At 45.8% G+C, this 21,005-nt stretch overlaps 2 protein-coding genes across 2 annotated transcripts in view; both read left to right on the plus strand.

Annotated features, from left to right (window-relative positions):
* Positions 1-284: 284 nt before the first annotated feature.
* Positions 285-1,106, plus strand: LOC143793744 (uncharacterized). The gene is made up of 3 exons (XM_077280751.1): positions 285-477; positions 558-629; positions 825-1,106. The coding sequence occupies exons 1-3, from the start codon at positions 418-420 to the stop codon at positions 1,038-1,040; spliced, it is 348 nt and encodes a 115-aa protein (XP_077136866.1). The 5' UTR covers positions 285-417; the 3' UTR covers positions 1,041-1,106.
* A 10,611-nt stretch (positions 1,107-11,717) lies between these two features.
* The window catches only part of ARSB (arylsulfatase B), a 151,153-nt gene continuing 141,865 nt past the window's right edge, over positions 11,718-21,005 (plus strand). The window contains exons 1-2 of the mRNA XM_077286989.1: positions 11,718-12,229; positions 18,502-18,688. Of these exons, the coding sequence (XP_077143104.1) occupies positions 11,975-12,229; positions 18,502-18,688 (442 nt within the window). The 5' untranslated portion in view covers positions 11,718-11,974. The remainder of the gene's footprint in view (positions 12,230-18,501; positions 18,689-21,005) is intronic.

Here is a 21,005-nt window from a genome sequence, read left to right on the forward strand (position 1 = left end):
AAATGCAACATGTAGTAATTTTTAGAGGCGTCATTTTGCCGCCTTGAAATGTAAGCGGCTGATTGCGCAAGGTTTGCGCCAAAAAAACGCATTGTAGTCTATGTAAACACATGCGTTTTTCAGCACATGCGTTTGCTTGCGTTTGCCGACGCATGCGTCTCAATTGAGAAAAACATGTCTAGACACTGATAAGCCACCCCCCCACATACAAGGTGATAAAGGGAGGGAGTGGACATTTGCAGTTCACTACTCATCAGACTGTCTTGCAGACTAGACGCCTCACAACCTCTTGGAGCAGCAAACAAGCTAACAAGCCTCAGAACTATGTGAGTATATCCTATCCAATGCATTTCTTTTCTATAATCTGTGTCTATATGCCCTAATTTCTGCCATTTCTTTCTTTCTGCACACATCAGAATGTCTTCTTCTTCTGATGAGGAAACGCCTGGGCCTGCACAAGGGGAACATGTCAGCGAAGTGAGTATTCGCCTCCTCAGATTGGTAAGTATTCACTGTCACCTCTACACATATGACAATGCATATTTTCCTTTTTTCAGACCACTTCTTCTACAGCGGAAGAGACTGGGCAGGAGCAGCGTAGTCACGGTCGGGTGGCACGGCCGCAGCGTGTAAGTATACCTGGCTGACTGTTTATTGTATCCTCACTTTACAAATCTTGAATCTTCATTTCTTTCTACTTCTCTCTTTCTTTCCCTTTTGCTTCAGCACCAGTGTTTTTTTTTTATTTCAATATTCATGCCATTCCTCTGATTCTGTCTTCTGTATGTGAATGCCTCCAATATTAATGTCCTTTTTGTTTTTAGGTTCCAGAAGGGGATGAGGACCTCATTGAGAATCAACACCTCATCTCCCTGGTCCATGAGCGAGTCCCATTGTGGGACACCCGGGATCCACTGCACGCCAACAATGTGACGATCCGGAGGCTTTGGAATGAGGTGGCCACAGCGTTGTGGGATGGCTGGGCCAATGCCCCGGCTCGGGTCCGTTCTGCATTTGGTAAGTATCGCAATGCAGTGTGATGTAGTCAATACCTTGTCCATGCTCACACAACTGTGTATGATGAGAGAAAGTCATTACTTTTTCACAGCACACCCAGTTGTGTGACCACGGTCAAAAGACCATTGTCCTAACTATTATGTTTTGTTTTGTCAACAGTGTCAAAAGTCAAAACACGTTGGCGATCGATGAAGGACTGCTTCAACAAGGACCTGCGCCAAGAGAGCCGGCTTCCAAGTGGTTCTGGAGCAAGGATACGAAAATACAAGTACCACCGCATCCTTGCGTTTTTGAGACCGGTTCTTGCACGAAGAACGTAAGTATATTGGTTAAAAAAGAAAAAAAAAAAGTTTTGTATAATGCTAGCTTTTTTGGGTCACTATTTTGAATCAGTATTTGGAATGCGAAACCATGAGTGATTGATACATGCAGAAGTGGGGTACGTGTTCTTTGAATACTTTTCCCCACATAGTTCCTCTCCAGGTTTTGGCTTTTACCAATACTGATTTGAAATACAGAGCAAATACTGACAGTGTGACAGCAGCCTACACAACAGATCTATACTCATCAAGTCAGGTGTCAGAAATAATGAATTCAGGATGCCAACGGCTCCTGACTTCATTTTTCCTGGCACTTGTCCTGGTGAGTATACATGTGTCTCGTATGACCTCCATCGTCCATTCGTATTTTCCATCAGTATTTGGAATCCAAAACCATGAGTGATTGATACATGCAGAAGTGGGGTACGTGTTCTTTGAATACTTTTCCCCACATAGTTCCTCTCCAGGTTTTGGCTTACCAATACTGATTTGAAATACTGAGCAAATACTGACAGTGTGACAGCAGCCTACACAACAGATCTATACTCATCAAGTCAGGTGTCAGAAATAATGAATTCAGGATGACAATGGCTCCTGAATTCATTTTTCCTGGCACTTGTCCTGGTGAGTATACATGTGTCTCGTATAGAGATATGGCTTGTATCGCCTCCATCGTCTCTTCATATTTTACATCAGTATTTTTAATCCAAAACAAGGAGTGGTTGATGCATGCAGAAGTTGAGCATGTGGTTTTATGAAACTTTTCTTCCTACTGTTGCACTCCTGGCTTGCAAATTCTGATGTAAAATTCACTCCAAATAGTGCTAGTGTGACCTTTCCCTATCTGAATGTTTATATAACTCTTGAGTTATCTTTTTGTAAATGTTTGGTATTTTTTTTTTTTTCGCAGCACTTGGAGCTCCACTGTTGGCCCAGGTTCTGGAGCGGTCCTTCATCAGTCAGCCACGGACCCGTCCCAGCCATCCTCCAGCGCTGCAGCAAGTGGGCCTGCCACACAACCTGGAGACCAGGAAGCTGGTCCATCAGGTGTTCCCCTTCCCCAGTCCTCTGCCTCTAGCCAATTTTTTATGGGCTCCTCCCGGCAGCGGCAGAGGGCCGCGGACAGGTCACTCATGCCCGAGATTTTGCACTTGAGCTCGGTCTTCCACGAGGGACTCAAGGCGATGGGTGACCGACTGGATACTGCCATTAGTCATATGAGCACACGTATCCAGGAGGTTACCACAGCCCTTGCCCAAGTGAAAGCCGACCTCCAGAGGCCAGCACATCATTTTTTTAATCAGATAGAACAGGGCATGTCGGAACACCTTAGTCCCGATCTCCAGATTACTGTTATGCAGGCCTGCAATGCTGCTTACGTGCAGGCTATGCAGCAGAGTGGGTATTTTCAGCAGACAGTGGGGGCATTTCCACCAGTGCCCACACTGTCACGCTTTACGTCAATGCCGACATCTGCTGCATACCACTGCACGGCCACCTCCATTCCAAACACTGCCGGACCGTATTATAGCACCACCACCATGCCCAGTGCAGTGGGTCAGCCCACCGCCACCACCATGACAACTGCTGCTCCTGCTTGGGCCTCCTCCACTGCCACCACCATGCTGCCGCCGCAGGACCCTGGCCTGGCGTTCCCCCGCCACCACCACAAGAGTGCCGTTGCCGGACTCTGCCCTGGCGTTCCCCGCCACTACCACAAGAGTGCCGTTGCCGGACCCTGCCCTGGCGTTCCCCGCCACCACCACAAGACTGCTGTTGCCGGACCCTGCCCTGGCGTTCCCCGCCACCACAAGACTACCGTTGCCGGACCCTGCCCTGGCGTTCCCCGCCACCACCACAAGACTGCCATTGCTGGACCCTGCCCTGGCGTTCCCCGCCACCACCACAAGACTACCGTTGCCGGACCCTGCCCTGGCGTTCCCCGCCACCACCACAAGACTACCGTTGCCGGACCCTACCCTGGCGTTCCCTCCCACCACAACAACTAACCCGCGCCAACCAAAGAAAGGGAAAGGCAAAACAAAGCAAAAAAAAACCATTGCTATCCCTCCCCCCTCACCTCCCAATGTGTCTGTAATGTCTGGTTTGTCTCACTCTTCAAGTGTGTCTAGCCCAATCCCTGAATTTCCTGACCTCAGCAGTTTTATAGTGCCTTCTCCTGCCACCCCTATGTCGGCTACAATAAGCCAGACCTCACAGCTCGACACCCCACAATATCGGCACTCAACCCCAAGCAGGCGCAGTTAATTTTTTGTTTGTTTGTGTTTAATAAACCTGTGTTTTGCCCCAATAAGGTTTGGTTAATTGTGTATTTCGCCGCCGTCAACACACACCGTGCGCCAATAACCAAAAATGCGTTGAACACTTTTTTGGGGGCCACCTCCAACCTCCAGTAGTTACTTAGCAGAACACTGAAGCTTGGTGTGTGTTTGGTTGAGAGATATGAGGTTGACCCCAAAAATAACACTTGTATTTTATCCAAAAACACTTCTTTCAGTTTACTCCGTGACTTTTGGTCGCACACAGAAGACAAAATGGTGGTAATACACAGCACAACTATACTCAACAGGTCGTGTCTTATCAGAAACATTATTTATGACCCCTGACCTGCTGATTTGAGAAATGCATTGTATTACCTCCATTTTATCTTCTTGGTACATTACATATATTTCACACAAAGTGAAGGGACAATGTACATCATACATGGCATATCTATACTCACCCGGACAAGTGTCAGGAAAAATGAATTCAAGAGCCATTTGCATCATGAATTCATTATTTCTGACACCTGACTTGATGACTATAGATCTGTGGTGTAGGCTGCCGTCACACTGTCAGTATTTGCTCAGTATTTTACAGCACTATTTGTAAGCCAAAACCTGGAGTGGAACTATGTGAGAAAAAGTTCAATAAACACATATGCACCACTAAAAGCATTTCACTACCACTCCTGGTTTTGGTTTACAAATACTGATGTTAAGTACTGGACAAATACTGCGACACCTAACAGCCATCGTCTATACAGTCTGCGGCAAATAGCTACTGGTGAACCAAGACAGGACGCAATGACGTCAACAACCTAAGCCCAAAAACCCTAAGTGGTTTGTTAAGGAAATAGATAGGAGACATGGTGAAGAAAGTAAAACACAATTATTTTATTAGAAAAAACATTAACATTTCAAACATAACTTTACAGACCCGAAGCCAGCAGTACATTTTACACCATATTGTCCTGCCATGGCACACGCCCAATGTCAGAATCAAAAAAGGCAGCAAATTGGTCCCGCATGTGGCCTACTTCAACTGTTGACCGCAGCGGGTGATGACGGTAATCAGGCAAAGGGTTTGCAACAGGTTCATCAAGTTCTATGGTGGGTCGCTCCTTAGCCAGAATGAAATTGTGGAGAACCACACAGGCTTTAACCACCTCATCCACTGTCTCCATTTTTAGATTTATGGCAGTTGCTAGAATGCGCCATTTGGACACCATAATCCCAAAGGCACACTCTACTGTTCTGCGTGCCCTGGTTAGTCTGTAGTTATAGATCCGTTTTGTGCGGTTCAAGTCCCGACTTGAATAGGGCTTCAGGAGATTTTCACTCATCTGAAAGGCCTCATCCCCAACCATTACAAATGGCAGCGGTGGGCCTTGAGTGTAGGGGAGTGGTCGTGGCTGTGGGAAATTAAAATTTTTGCCATAAACACGTCGGCCCATATCAGAGTTTTTAAAAGTCTGTGAATCGTTGCCACGGCCAAAAGCACCAATGTCCACAGCAATGAAGCGACAGTCCGCATCGGCTATTGCCATGAGAACTACTGAAAAATATTTATTGTAGTTGAAGAACTGTGATCCCGTTCTGGCTGGTTTAATAATACGGATGTGCTTCCCATCCACCGCACCCAAACAGTTGGGAAAATCACAAACAGTCCAAAATTTTTCTGCAATTTCTTTCCACATGTCCTCCGTGGTTATGGGTATAAATTCCTCACGGAGAATGGTCCATAAAGCCCGGCAGGTGTCAAAAACAATTCCGGACAGCGTGGAAATTCCAAGGCGGTACTGGAAATAGGGATGACAAGCTCTCTCCAGTTACTAGAAATCTGTAGAAAGAATAAATAATTTACAAAAATGCCAAAAATACATGTCAGACCTGCAAACATTATGGATAGCTTTTGATTAGAATTATTACGTACCTTAAGGTAACCAGGAGACGTTCCTCTGGTGGAATGGCTCTACGGAGCTGTGTGTCCTGTCTCCGGATGGCTCCTTGGACGTGATCAAGCAAATCCCGGAAAGAGTCTTGTGACATCCTTGTATATTCCGGGAATTTTTCTGGGTTCTCATTGAGCTCGCCATACAGGGTGTGATATGCACCACGGCTCTCCCGCAGTTCTACTATGGGGTGTTGCCAAAAACGCCTAAGCCGTGTCCTTCTCTGTCTTTCCCGGTTTCGGTGTTGCTCCCAAGCAAACGCACACGCCAGAAAAATCTTGATGCTCAGATCCAGTTTGAAGTAAAAGCTATCCATGTGAAGATCCATCTTGTCACAGGATACATGAGCAAAATCTGAAGATTTCAGCTGTCCTAGGGTCCATATATAGATATCCCATAATACACGCCCTCTGTAGTCCCATTGGCTGTTTCTTGTGATCTAGATTTTTCTCCTGTAATTTTTTTCAACAAAAAACGCAAACGCATGGAAAACGCAAGAAAAAGCATGTAAACGCAGCGTTTTAATGACGCATGCGGTAACCATATGCGGTTTTAAAACGCTGCGTTTACACGCATTTTCTTGCGTTTTTCGTGTCCTTGCGTTTGCGGATTAAACGCTGCAGATTAAAACGCAAATGTGAAAGTAGCCTAACACCGTACCACAATACAATTTGTTATTGTACATCATGATAAAGCGCTGCGGAATATGTTGGCGCTATATAAATAAAATTATTATTATTATTATTATTATCATGATAATGGAAGATCTCCAGCATGTTAGATGCTGAGGGGTTTATCAGCCATTATTAGGGTTTGGGGTTTTTGTGAATAGGTGTAGAAGATTGGCGGGATGCCTATTCACCATATCTTCACCTAAAGGGTGTGGTTGGGGAAGTTAGATGTCCAGCTACTATTTTTTTTCTCTGCTGTGTATTTGGAGAGGAAAGTCTCCGGGTGGTATCTCAAGTGGGAGCTGAAGTGTAGTGGATCCTGAGCAGGTGAAATCCGTAGATATTTGGACTGTGCTATAAGTTATCTTTTGTTTTGCCAGAAAGGCCATGTTTATTTTGTTAAATTCTGCCATGGTTTATGTTGTGTTTAATAAACCGGCAAGCGATTGACCCAAGAAGGATTCCGGTGTCTACCTATGAAAGCAGCTGAGTGAGTCAACCTACCACAATATACACTGCTCAAAAAATAATGGGAACACTAAAATCCCACATCCTAGATATCACTGGATGAAATAGTCTAGTTGCAAATCTTTATTCATTATATAGTGGAATGTGTTGAGAACAATAAAACATACAAATGATCAATGTGAATCAAACCTTACATCTCAGGCTGGAGTCACACTAGCGAGTTTTACGTACGTAAGAGCGCAAAAACTACGTACGTAAAACTCGCATTACATACGGCACAATGCTTCTCAATGGGGCTGCTCCTATTAGCCGTATATTTCGGTTCAGTATTATACGGCTTTCTACGGCCGTACAAAATCGCAGCATGCTGCGTTTGTCAGCGTATTGTGCAAATAATACGCCAATGAAAGTCTATGGGGGCGAGAAAAATACGGATTCCACACGGACCAGCAGTGTGACTTGCGAGAAATACGCAGCGCTGTTAGTGAAAAGTCGGTAATTCAATTGCCGGCTTTTCATTTCTCCTGCACAAACCCGACAGGATATGAGACATGGTTTACATACAGTAAACCATCTCATATCCCCTTTTTTTTTGCATATTCCACACTACTAATGTTAGTAGTGTATATGTGCAAAATTTCAGCGCTGTAGCTGCTCAAATAAAGGGTTAAATGGCGGAAAAAATTGGCGTGGGCTCCCGCGCAATTTTCTCCGCTAGAATGGTAAAGCCAGTGACTGAGGGCAGATATTAATAGCCAGGAGAGGGTCCATGGTTATTGGCCCCCCCGTGGCTAAAAACATCTGCCCCCAGCCACCCCAGAAAAGGCACATCTGGAAGATGCGCCTATTCTGGCACTTGGCCACTCTCTTCCCACTCCCTGTAGCGGTGGGCTATGGGGTAATGAAGGGTTAATGCCACCTTGCTATTGGAAGGTGACATTAAGCCAGATTAATAATGGAGAGGCGTCAATGATGACACCTATCCATTATTAATCCAATTGTTGGAAAGGGTTAAAAAACACACACACACATGATTTAAAAGTAGTTTAATGAAATAAACACAGCGGTTGTTGTAATAATTTATTGTTCTCTCAATCCATCAGTAACACCCTCGCTTGGAAAAATAATAAACGCACAAGATACATACCTTCTGGTGAACCGTCTCGTCCCACGAAGTAATCCATCTGAAGGGGTTAACTAATATTACAGGCAGGAGCCCTGCTAAATGCAGCTGTGCTCCGTGCCTGTAATCCCCGGCGAATGAATGAAATGTAGGTCATTGACCTACATTTCCTTCAGTCGCGGTGATGCGCCCCCTGGTGGATGTCCTCATATGACCTGGAGCGTGGGAAAAAGTTCCCAGGCTGCAGTTCATGAGAACATCCACCAGAGGGCGCCTCACCGCGACTCAATGTAAGTACAGATCCAGCTTTCCTTTCAGCACCCGGGGATTACAGGTACGAGCGAGTGCTTTATCGCAGCTCTGCCTGTAATATTAGTTAACCCCTTCAGATGGATTACTTCGTGGGACGAGACGGTTCACCAGAAGGTATGTATCTTGTGCGTTTATTATTTTGCCAAGCGAGGGCCTGGAAATGGATTGCGAGAACAATAAATTATTACAACAACCGCTGTGTTTATTTCATTAAAATCCTTTTTAATAATGTGTGTGTGTTTTTTAACCCTTTCCAACAATTGGATTAATAATGGATAGGTGTCATCATTGACGCCTCTCCATTATTAATCTGGCTTAATGTCACCTTCCAATAGCAAGGTGGCATTAACCCTTCATTACCCCATATCCCACCGCTACACGGGAGTGGGAAGAGAGTGGCCAAGTGCCAGAATAGGCGCATCTTCCAGATGTGCCTTTTCTGGGGTGGCTGGGGGCAGATGTTTGTAGCCACGGGGGGGCCAAGAGCCATGGACCCTCTCCTGGCTATTAATATCTGCCCTCAGTCACTGGCTTTACCGCTCTGGCGGAGAAAATTGCGCGGGAGCCCACGCCAATTTTTTCCGCCATTTAACCCTTTATTTCAGCAGCTACAGCGCTGAAATTTTGCACATACACACTACTAACATCAGTAGTGTGGAATATGCAAAAAAAAAGGGGATATGAGATGGTTTACTGTATGTAAACCATGTCTCATATCCTGTCGGGTTTGTGCAGGAGAAATGAAAAGCCGGCAATTGAATTACCGACTGTTCACAGATATCGCGCTGAATGAAATCTAAATACAGAATATATATATATATGTGTCTCAATGACATATATATATATATATATATATATATATATATATATATATATATATATATATACTGTATATATTTTTTCCCTTACATTTGAGCACATAAATCCATTAGATGTCGGTTTTGCAAGCCTGCGAGAAAATATCGCAGTACGGATGCCATACGGATTACATACGGAGGATGCCATGCGCAAAATACGCTGACACACCCTGACTACGGATCACTATTTTGGGAACATTTCTCCGTATTACGGCCGTAGTACGGACGTATAATACGTGGCGTATTGTCTTACGCCATGTGTGACTCCAGCCTCATGGAGGTCTGGATTTGGAATGATCCTCAAAATCAAAGTGGAAAATCAAATTACAGGCTTATCCAACATCAGTGGAAATGCCTCAAGACAAGGAAATGATGCTCAGCAGTGGGTGTGGCCTCCACGTGCCTGTATGACCTCTCTTCCACACCTGGGCATGGTCCTAATGAGGCAGCGGATGTTCTCCTCAGGAATTAAAGCAGTCAACTCCTGGACAGTCTGTGATGCAACGTGGTATTGGTGGATGGAATGTGTCAGGACTCTGGATTCCCTGTTTTCATGTGTGGTACTTTTCGCCCCTTTCCAAGATGGCGTCTGTTGCCTCGCTTCTGCTCATTTGATCCGCCTTCCCTGTCTTTATAACCCTGGTTCACATCCAACTCCTTGCTTGTGTATTCTGCTAGAATTCCTGGCTTGTGCTACAAGAGACTTTCCTCTTCAGATACTCCGGCTCCGTCTCCTCAGCAAACCTGCTCAGCTCTCAGTGCAAACTGTTTTGCCTGTGTCTATTTGCAATCTTCTCCTGCCTGCTAGGACACGTAAGCTCTGCCTGCTACAGCCAATCTAGTTTGGTATCCGATGCCAGTTTGACTGTTTCTGGACTCAAAGCTCTGCACTGCTTCTGGACTCTTTTCTAGTGACTGCCAAACCTAGTATGAACTGTGTCTTATTATCTGCTTCACCACAGAGGGTGCTACACCCATAAGACTTTGCCCGCAGCAGAGCTGCAAATGAACTACTCCTAAGGACCTTGTTTGCTAGTTGCTTGAACTATTTACTTACTCACGCCTTGCCCCTTTGTTTATTTTGTATAATACAGACTTTACACTGCACTGTGGTTCTGCTGCCTTATTTGTCTCAAGCCAAGAGATTCCTGAGTATACCACTATAATTGTTACAGGATACACAAGCCAAATATGGAATCTGCTGAGACAATGGCTACTGACCCTAAGTTGGAACAATTGTTCTCTGATGAGATCTCTGCAAAAGGAGATGGGCACTCTGCAGAGTAAGGTGGGAGGCTTGGAACGTAATCAGCAGTTGTTTGGACAGACTCTGCAGGATTTGAGTACTCGCATGGAAGCCCAAGAAAATAAATTTAAGAGCATGGAGTCTCAGTATGGACAGGCCTTTCAGGACTTAAGTGTTCAGATGGCCACTCAGGCGGTCTCACCCCCAGGGCAACCGCAGGCAGCCAGTCCTCCTAAGCTGCCACCATTTCGATACAATGGCGATCGTGACAAATTTTGTGGCTTTGTAAACCAATGTATGTTGTATTTTGATGTGTACGCCGACCGCTTTCCCACTGATCTTTCTAAGGTGTTGTATATAATTATGTTATTGACATCACGAGCACTCGCCTGGGCGAATCCAATGATCAATTCTCGAGACCCACGTCTAAATGTTTTGGAAGACTTTTTATCTGCTATGGCCTTAATGTTTGATGATCCTAACAGTTGTGACTCTGCTGAGACCGCCTTACTGTCTTTAGTCCAGGGTAAACGTTCAGTAATTGAATATGCCACTGATTTTAGAAGGTTAGCAGTTGATACTAATTGGGATTGTTATGCACAGTTTCCTATTTTCAGGAGAGGTCTGTCTAGTGTTATAAAGGATGGGCTAGCTCATTCTGAGTCACCTCAAGAACTAGAAACATTTAGGGTATGTGCACACGCTGCGGATTTCCTCTATCCTGGAGCGGAAGGTGCAGGCTGAACAACAGTCACAATGTTTATAGAGAAACAGCCGCACACATAGAACTTGAAAGTTTATGCAAAAAATATTTATTTGTGTGTACAGTCATCACCAGGTGCTCAATAGCGTGTGAAGGATTTGACGGACAATAAGTTTAGGTTAACGTTTCGACCAAGGGTGGTCTTTGTCAAAACCTCACTTTCAGTAAAGGTAAAGGATGTGCTAGGAAGAAAAAAAATCAGTCCGGTCTGGGCAGTGTCTGTAGAGGTCTAGGAGCGCTATGTCCGTCTCATTGGTGATGCATTGCCACGTATGGACCCGACGGGTCTCTGTGCTGTAATACACTTCAGCTGAATGTGTGTTTGGGGACGCACATCCAGTTGAAGTTCATGCTGTATCGGCCGGCCCCTCACCCCCATGGGCCCGATTGTGGTGTCACTATCTGCGACTGCAGTGGCTATGCCCCTGGATAATAGGGAATGAACATGTATCTCATATAAACGGGTGTATAGTGCACTCCCTGTGCTTGTTAGGTGGGGAATTAGCATATACTATACACACGTGTGTATGTAACGTGTCCTGCCTTTATTCTCTGCATTATCATACATTACATATTCATTCCATGGCTAACATACCAGAAACCGATTATACTTCTCCACAGTTTAGCACCAATAAGTTATTATGTTCTTTCTTTTTATATATTTCCTCATTCTTTTTAGCAGGTCCCGGGCTCCACACTGTGCACCCAGCGGCACATGTCCGGTCATTCCCGGGCAGAACTCGTGCTCCCATAGAGCTGTCAGTCACAGGCGGGGAGCGGCGGCCCACAGCGGGCGAAGGCTAGGAAGGGCAGAGGGGCGTGGCTGAAAGTAAGAGGGCGTGGCTGAGGCTAGGAGGGCGTGGTGTATGGTTGATGGGGCGGACCCGGCTGTCAGTTCCTCCACCACCTCCCCGGTACTAGGTAGGTAGAGCAGTGAGCGGCCGGGCACTGCCTCCCACCACCATGCCGGGGCTGAGGAGGATGCTGAGCTGGGCTGCCCTCGTCCTCTGCCAGGCAGCTCTCACTGCCGCTCTCCCGCCGCACATAGTCTTCGTCCTGGCTGACGACCTGGGCTGGCATGATGTCGGCTTCCACGGCTCCGAGATCAGAACCCCGAACCTGGACCGTCTGTGCGCACAGGGAGTGGAACTGGGGGCGTACTACGTGCAGCCGCTGTGCACCCCCTCCCGCAGCCAGCTGCTCAGCGGCCGGTACCAGGTCAGCACCGGGGACGGAGGGCGATACTGTGTGTAGCAGGTCTGCAAGTCATGTGATCTTGTGCTCATGTGATCTTGTGCTCATGTGATCTTGTGCTCATGTGATCTTGTGCTCATGTGATCTTGTGCTCATGTGATCTAGGAAGCTGTAGTTCTGTGCAGAGAAAGAGGAGGGGTATCTGTGTGCTGTACTGTGCTTTGTGTTATGGGCACCGAGTCTGACTTATGCGCTCTGGGCTGTCGGGTGACGCCGGGGCGCTCTGCGCTGTCGGGGGACGCCGGGGCGCTCTGGGCTGTCGGGTGACGCCGGGGCGCTCTGGGCTGTCGGGCGACGCCGGGGCGCTCTGGGCTGTCGGGCGACGCCGGGGCGCTCTGGGCTGTCGGGCGACGCCGGGGCGCTCTGGGCTGTCGGGCGACGCCGGGGCGCTCTGGGCTGTCGGGCGACGCCGGGGCGCTGTCGGGCGACGCCGGGGCGCTCTGGGCTGTCGGGCGACGCCGGGGCGCTCTGCGCTGTCGGGCGACGCCGGGGCGCTCTGGGCTTTCGGGTGTCGCTGGGGCGCTCTGGGCTGTTGTGTTAATGCTCACATGTTTCAAGGAGAAAAAAATTGTAATCGTGGATGCCAGCTACAATTACCGTAAGTGTTTTTCTACCTGAAACGCTTGAGGATTTTTTTTAATTTTTTTTTAATACGTGCATATTCTGACAATTTTTTTTCTCCCTATGTGATTAAACACTAAATTTTCCTTATTTCCCTTTTGGTGCTGGAGAATATGAGCTATTGGACCTGGAGGCCAGAGCAAGCTCCGTGCACAGACCGTCTACCCTGGAAGTCTCCTGGGACACTGATCGCTAAGGCCCCTTTCACAGTTTTCTTGCACATGCTCATTGATCCTGTCTGAGCTGGAGTCCGATCCCCCACGCAAATCTGGATTCAAGAGATTGCGATGATGGAGCCATTGATTAGAGTGGTGTGTCCCCCCCCCCCCCCCCCCATAGAATATAATACAACCCCCCATAGGATATAATGTAGCCCCCCGATCCCCGAGAATGACCCTACAATCCAGTTATCACTCATTGATAGATTTAAAAAAAAACCCACAATCCTCTCCTCGTGCTCCAGGCTCGGCTCCGGTCTCAGCGGCGGCTGCAGTCTGCCCGGCACACAGCAGGTACGCGATGATATGACTTAATCGCGCACCCGAAGTGTCAGAGGCAGAGGGGAATAATGGGAGAGGGAGCGACATCTGACGCTCTCTCCTCCATCATTGCATTCAACTGTACCAGCGTAATTGATGCCGGTATAGTTGAATGCGGTGGTGCTGGCGGGGGGTGAGTTGCCTGTATTCCAGACAGCGTGAGTGGGCCCCCCGTCTCGTCTCGCCAGGGCTCAGCAGCCCTATAGGGAATGAAGGCAGCAGCAGCCGAGCTCCATTCTAAGGCCGGAGTCACACTAAACATTTGAAAAATCGGTCCAAGTCTCCCTGCTGAGAGTCCTGCGAGTACAATCCAATTTTTCACAACTAGCATCCGATTTACATCTGATTGTAATGCAATTTTTTTTTTCCCATACAGTAACTCTGTCATTTACACATCATTTTCAAAGGAAATATTTGTCAAAACACACACACTCGCACACACTAGATAGAAGAAAAGCCGGCAATTCATGTGCCGCTTACAGTAAAATCACACTGACAGGATAGAATAGAGAGAATTGATATATACACACAGAATATATAGATGTCAGTGACACACACAGCATGCACATATACACAGTATATGTATTACGTAGAAGAAAAGCCGATAATTCATCTGCCGTGTTCTATAAAATCACTGCAGGAGCTGACAGGATAGAAAAGAGAGATTACATACAGTAAATACAAATAGAAAAGGTAGATATATAGATGTCTGTGACAAATACAATTAGTACAGTGTGTGCAGCTTACTGTACATGTAGTTAATAAGAAATTATTTTTCAGAAAAAAATGGCGTGGGCTCCCGCGCATTTTTTGTAACCAGCAGAGTGAAAGCCAACTGTTGGGGGCCGATGTTTATAGCCTGGGAAGGGGTAAAACCCATGGAGCTTCCCAGGCTATTAATATCAGCTCACAGCTATATAATTAGCCTTTTCTGGCTATTAAAAATCGGGGACCTCCCTCAAAAAATGACGTGGGGTTCCCCTATAATTAATAACCAGCAAAAGCTATGCTGACAGCTGCGGGCTGATATTATTAGCCTAGGAGGGGGAGATGGATACTGGCTCCCCCCAGGCTAAAAACATCATCTCTCAGCCGCCCCAGAAAAGGCACATCTCCTAGATGTGCCAATTCTGACACTTAGCCTCGCTCTTCCCACTTGCCCTGTAGCGGTGGCAAGTGAGGTGATAGTTGGGGGGTTGATGTCACCTTTGTATTGTCAGGTGACATCAAGCCCCGAGGTTACTAATGGAGAGGAGTCTATAAGATGTCCACATTACTAACCCCATAGTCCCATTGTAAGATAACACAGACACCCAGAAAAAAGTCCTTTAATTGAAAGAATGACAGACTCCTTTAATATTCCTAATTAAACCATACTTACGACCTCGCCCATTCCCCCAATGCCCTAGTCATCTCCAAAAGAAGTCAATAAACAACAAACAATATTCCTCATCTTTCTGCAGAGATGCTGCTATTCCTCTTGTCCCACAACAGGTCCAGCTCTGCTACATCTAGAGGGCAGGCTGCATGGATGCATGATGCGACCATACAGCCTGTCATCCAGTCAACACTGAGCAGCGTGTGCTCCGTGTCTCCCTGTGAACTGCTATTCCCTGTCTGAGGGCACTGCGAGTGTGAGAAAGTTCTTTTGCTTGCGGTGCCGTCAGACAGGTCCCGGGAGTTCACGGCCAATGAACCCAATTCACCTTTCTGATGTCTGTGCTATTTATTGGTCCGAGTGCTATGCAATAGAACATCGGATAGCGCATGTCTGATGTATGAACCATAAAAGTCACTTCTGGGTCATGAACAGCGCAGTGTGGCACAGCCAATTTGCAGAGCGTGGATGGCGCTGAGAAGAGGAAGAAAATGTCGCTGGACACCGGAGAGTGAGAAGCAGTAGATGAATATACACTGCTCAAAAAAATAAAGGGAACACTAAAATCCCACATCCTAGATATCACTGAATGAAATATTCCAGTTGTAAATCTCTATTCATTACATAGTGGAATGTGTTGAGAACAATAAAACCTAGAAATGATCAAAGTAAATCACAACTAATATCCCATGGAGGTCTGGAGTTGGAATGATGCTCAAAATCAAAGTGGAAAATGAAGTTACAGGCTTATCCAACTTCAGTGGAAATGCCTCAAGACAAGGAAATGATGCTCAGTAGTGTGTGTGGCCTCCACGTGCCTGTATGGTCTCCCTACAATGTGTGGGCATGCTCCTGATGAGGCGGTGAATGGTCTCCTGAGGGATCTCCTCTCAGACCTGGACTAAAACATCCGCCAACTCCTGGATAGTCTGTGGTGCAACCGGACGTTGGTGGATGGTGCGAGACATGATGTCCCAGATGTGTTCAACTGGATTCAGGTCTAGGGAACGAGCGGGCCAGTCCATAGCTTCAATGCCTTCATCTTGCAGGAACTGCTGACACACCCAGCCGCATGAGGTCTGGCATTGTCCTGCATTAGGAGGAACCCAGGGCCAACTGCACCAGCATATGGTCTCACAAGTGGTTTGAGGATCTCATCTCGGTACCTAATGGCAGTCAGGCAACCTCTGGCAAGCACATGGAGGGCTCCAAAGAAATACCACCCCACACCATTATTCACCTACTGCCAAACCGGTCATGTTGAAGGATGTTGCAGGCAGCAGATCGCTCTCCATGGCGTCCCCAGACTCTGTTACATCTGTCACATGTGCTCAATGTGAACCTGCTTTCATCTGTGAAGAGCACAGGGCACCAATCCTGGTGTTCTGTGGCAAATGCAAAGCGTCCTGCACGGTGTTGGGCTGTGAGCACAACCCCCATCTGTGGACGTCAGGCACTCAGACCATCCTCATGGAGTCGGTTTCGAACCGTTTGTGCAGACATATGCACATTTGTGGCCCGCTGGAGGTCATTTTGCAGGGCTCTGGCAGTGCTTCTCCTGTTCCTCCTTGCACAAAGGCTGAGTTAGCGGTCCTGCTGCTGGGTTGTTGCCCTCCTACGTCCCCCTCCATGTCTCTTGGTGTACTGGCCTGTCTCCTGTTAGCGCCTCAAGCCTCTGGACACTACGCTGACAAACAGCAAACCTTCTTGCCACAGCTCGCATTGATGTGCCATCCTGGATGAGCTGCACTACCTGAGCCACTTGTGTGGGTTGTAGAGTCCGTCTCATGGTACGACGAGTGTGAAAGCACAACCAACATTCAAAAGTGACCAAAACATCAGCCAGAAAGCATTAGTACTGAGATGTGGTCTGTGGTCCCCACCTGCAGAACCACTCCTTTATTGAGTGTGTCTTGATAATTGCCAATAATTTCCATCTGTTGTCTATTCCATTTGCACAACAGCATGTGAAATTGATTGTCAAACAGTGTTGCTTCCTAAGTGGACAGTTTGATTTCGCAGAAGTTTGGTTTACTTAGAGTTAGATTCTGTTTGTGTTCCCTTTATTTTTTTGAGCAGTGTATTAATAAACTCACATTACATTATATACATTTAATAAAAATAAATCTAGATGGGAGAGCTTCTCTAATAGTTGATCTGCAGTACTCAGGAATGGCCGCTACCTAGCGAATAGATCTGTGATGTTCCGGCTCCATTCACCGTTTACATCCAGCCACTGCCGGAGCTCCAAACAGCTGATTGGTGGAGGTGATGGCTGTCGGACTCCTACTGACCATATGCTGATGACCTACACTTAGGCTAGGGTCACAACACTGTTTTTCTCTCATCCAGGACAATTGGTCCGATTATGCTAATTACACTTTTATCAGAGTGTGATACGATTTTCTCAGAAGTCTCCATCTGTTCCATTCAATCAGTCTGATTTGTCTCATGGACACACACACTTAAATGACCGAATGTGTCTCTATAATCTGAGGCAAATCGTACATGCTGCAATGTATTTTTTTTTTTTTTTATTCCTCATACCACTCGCTGAATAACATGGGGACGATTGCTGTTTGTCAGAACAGATAACACCACTGTTAATGACGTCTTTAGAGCGCTGGGCAGTTTCCATACTTAACTGTTAAGTAACAGGAAGTCAGAACTGTGGCTGTTTCTCACTTCCTGTCAATTGCTTAATCGTCCGAAGATGCGGAGAGAGAACTTGTCGCTGATTGGGCCCCGGGAGAGATGAGTGTAAGTGTTTTGTTTTTTTTTAATTTTACAGAGGAAAACTCTCAGTTTGAGAAGGGGCTGACTGGTGGACAATCCCTTTAAGGCCCACAAAGAACAATCTGATGAGCTGCTGAAGGAGCAGTCTTACTAATGTTACGAGGCTTTGACTTGTCATACTATGTTTGAAACTATTAGTATTTCATCATTTTACTTATATAGCACGATGGATCACCTGTAATGATCAGTAACATCAGAGTTTTTTGGAAAAGTCTTTAGAAGTTTGTAGTTGACATCTGTGTAATGTTATTACGGTACCTGGATGCCAAATTCAGTGGTAATGCACCCGCTACTCTCATACTCTGTATATGGGCTCCCTCACACCACCGTAATAAAAGAAAAAAAATCGGTTGCCTTTCGGAGCTACAGTACAGCGTCCAATCTCTATGGATATATTGCAGTCCTTTATCAGGACACTAAATGGTCCTGTAACTGATTAATAACTGCTGTAAAAAATGGATTGTAAATGGATGACACGTGAGAAATAAAAAATTGTCCCACTTTTCTGGATGAAAATCAGACCTTTTTTTTAATACACATGTGTGACCCCAGCGTATATCTTACTTTTTCACACAAAATCCACATACAAACCACAGCATGGTGCATCCATAGTGTTGGCAGCCTCGGTCAATCTTCTCCTGAGCAGTGTGTGCATGGAAATCATGGGGGAGCTATATGCTGCTATCTGGTGAGATGACGACTCTGTTCTGCCCAGGTGTGCCCCCGCGAAGTGGCCACATATGCCCTTGTATGTGAGGGTTCACTATAAAGACTCCCTGATAAGTACCTATAACGGGAAAATGTAGAGATTTCTTGTCATTTATGTCCTGGTGCATTGGCGGACAGGTCTTATTTCCTTCTGTATAACATATGGAGCACTAATGTGTTTCTCTCTTCCTAAGATTCACACAGGTCTGCAGCATCAGATAATATGGCCGTGTCAGCCCCATTGTCTTCCTCTGGATGAAAAGCTGCTGCCTCAGTTACTGAAGGAAGCCGGATATACCACCCACATGGTTGGAAAGTGGCACCTTGGCATCTATAAAACTGACTGCCTCCCAACCCGCCGGGGATTCGACACTTATTTTGGTAATATATATTTTCTTACTCTTAAAGGGAACCTGTCAGCAGGATCGTGCACAGTAACCTACAGACAGTGTCAGGTCGGCGCTGTTATACTGGTTACAATGATACTTTGGTTGATGAAATCTGTCTTGTGGTTGTTGTTTAATCTTTATTTTCAGCTTTGAGGTAATTATATGCTTGTGCCCCGGGGCGGCCTGTGGGGGTCTTCATGTGGTGCTCTGATTAGGTATTCATAATGCAGACTGCTGACAGGTCACTGATCCCACACTGACGTACTGAAGGCGCAGGCGGCACCATCTTGGAGGATTACACAACAACCACAAGAAACACACTCGCCACCAAAGCTATGGAGTAACCATGGAAGTCCAGGCTATTGTATAATACAATAGATATTTCTTTATTTAATATTAGCAATAGTCATACAACAAATAAAGCTAAAACAATTTGATAGAATGTGTGCGCATATCAGGACAATTAAAATAATTTAAACATAATTATGATAAATATCATATGTGGTGGACCAAGATATAATATCTATAGGCCTATGCTGTGTTTAGGTCATATAGGTATAGGTAGGCTCCTAGTAGGAATATTAGGAATCTCCATATGAAAAGTGAAAAAAATGGATACAGACTGATGTTTTATAAAGATAATAAATAACTGTGTGTGTGTATATGTGTATATATGTGTATATATATATATATATATATATATATATATATATATATATATATATATATATATATATATATATATATATATATATATATATATATATATATATATATATATATATACACACGCACATATGTGCTAAGTGACATAGTTAATTCAATAGCAAAAAACCTCCTGTGCGGAAATAAAAGTGCATAGTGCATCATAATGTGCAATAGATGGAGTTCCATACCTTTCAGTGCCACCAGGTCCTAATAATGCACACACCCCGACGCGCGTTTCGGAACAATACTTTTTTCACTTTTCGTATGGAGATTCCTAATATTCCTACTAGGAGCCTACCTATATGACCTAAACACAGCATAGGCCTATAGATATTGTATCTTGGTCCACCACTTATAATATTTATCATAATTATGTTTGAATTTTAATTGTCCTGATATGCGCACACACTCTATCAAATTGTTTTAGCTTTATTTGTTGTATGACTATTGCTAATATTAAATACAATAGATATTTCTTTATTATACAATTGTCTTGACTTCCATGGTTACTCCATAGTTTTGGTGGTGGGTGTGTTTCAGTTCTTTAAGTGGTTACCACGTCTTTTTACAACACCAGGCACAATTATTATTAATATATAATCAATTTCACATTGATATGGCAATGGCACACCAGCCTGACCAAAGAACTGAGGCGAGCTTCCAGGGCTGCTGAGCGCAGATGGAAAAGATCCCACTCCAACGAGCACTTCATCGCATTCAAACAGTCCCTCACTACTTTCAAGACCACACTCGCCACAGCTAAACAAACCTACTTCTCATCTCTCATATCCTCCCTGTCTCACAACCCTAAACAGTTATTCAACACCTTCAATTCTCTCCTCCGTCCCCCAGCACCTCCTCCCTCCCCACTTATCTCAGCTGAAGACTTTGCCTCATTTTTCAAGCAGAAGATTGATAACATCAGAGGCAGTTTTGGTCAACAACCCCCAGAGCCCTTCCTCCCGACTTCCCAGCCCTCCACCTCCAAAACCAACTTCTCCACCATTACAGAAGATCAACTCTCCACTCTCAAGATCGCATCTCACCACCTGTGCACTTGACCCGCTCCCATCCCACTTCATCCCAAACCTCACCACAGTCTTCATCCCAACCCTAACCCATCTCTTCAACCTATCACTAACAACTGGTGTTTTCCCCTCAAGCTTTAAACATGCCTCAATCACACCTATCCTCAAAAAGCCCTCTCTTGACCCATCCTCTGTATCTAGCTATCGCCCTATATCATTTCTCCCTTATGCCTGCAAACTCCTGGAACAACACGTCTACCTTGAACTGTCCTCCCATCTCTCTTCTTGCTCCCTCTTTGACCGCTTACAATCTGGCTTCCGGTCACACCACTCCACTGAAACTGCCCTAACTAAAGTCACCAATGACCTCTTAACCGCCAAGAGCAAGCGACACTACTCTGTCCTCCTCCTCCTCGACCTGTCGGCTGCCTTTAACACAGTGGACCATTCCCTATTATTACAGACCCTCTCATCCCTTGGCATCACAGACTTGGCCCTATCCTGGATCTCCTCATACCTAACAGACCGGACATCCAGCGTCTCCCACTCACACGCCACCTCCTCACCTCGTCC

This window comes from Ranitomeya variabilis, chromosome 1 (genome assembly GCF_051348905.1).
Source record: "Ranitomeya variabilis isolate aRanVar5 chromosome 1, aRanVar5.hap1, whole genome shotgun sequence".
Lineage (NCBI taxonomy): Eukaryota > Metazoa > Chordata > Amphibia > Anura > Dendrobatidae > Ranitomeya > Ranitomeya variabilis.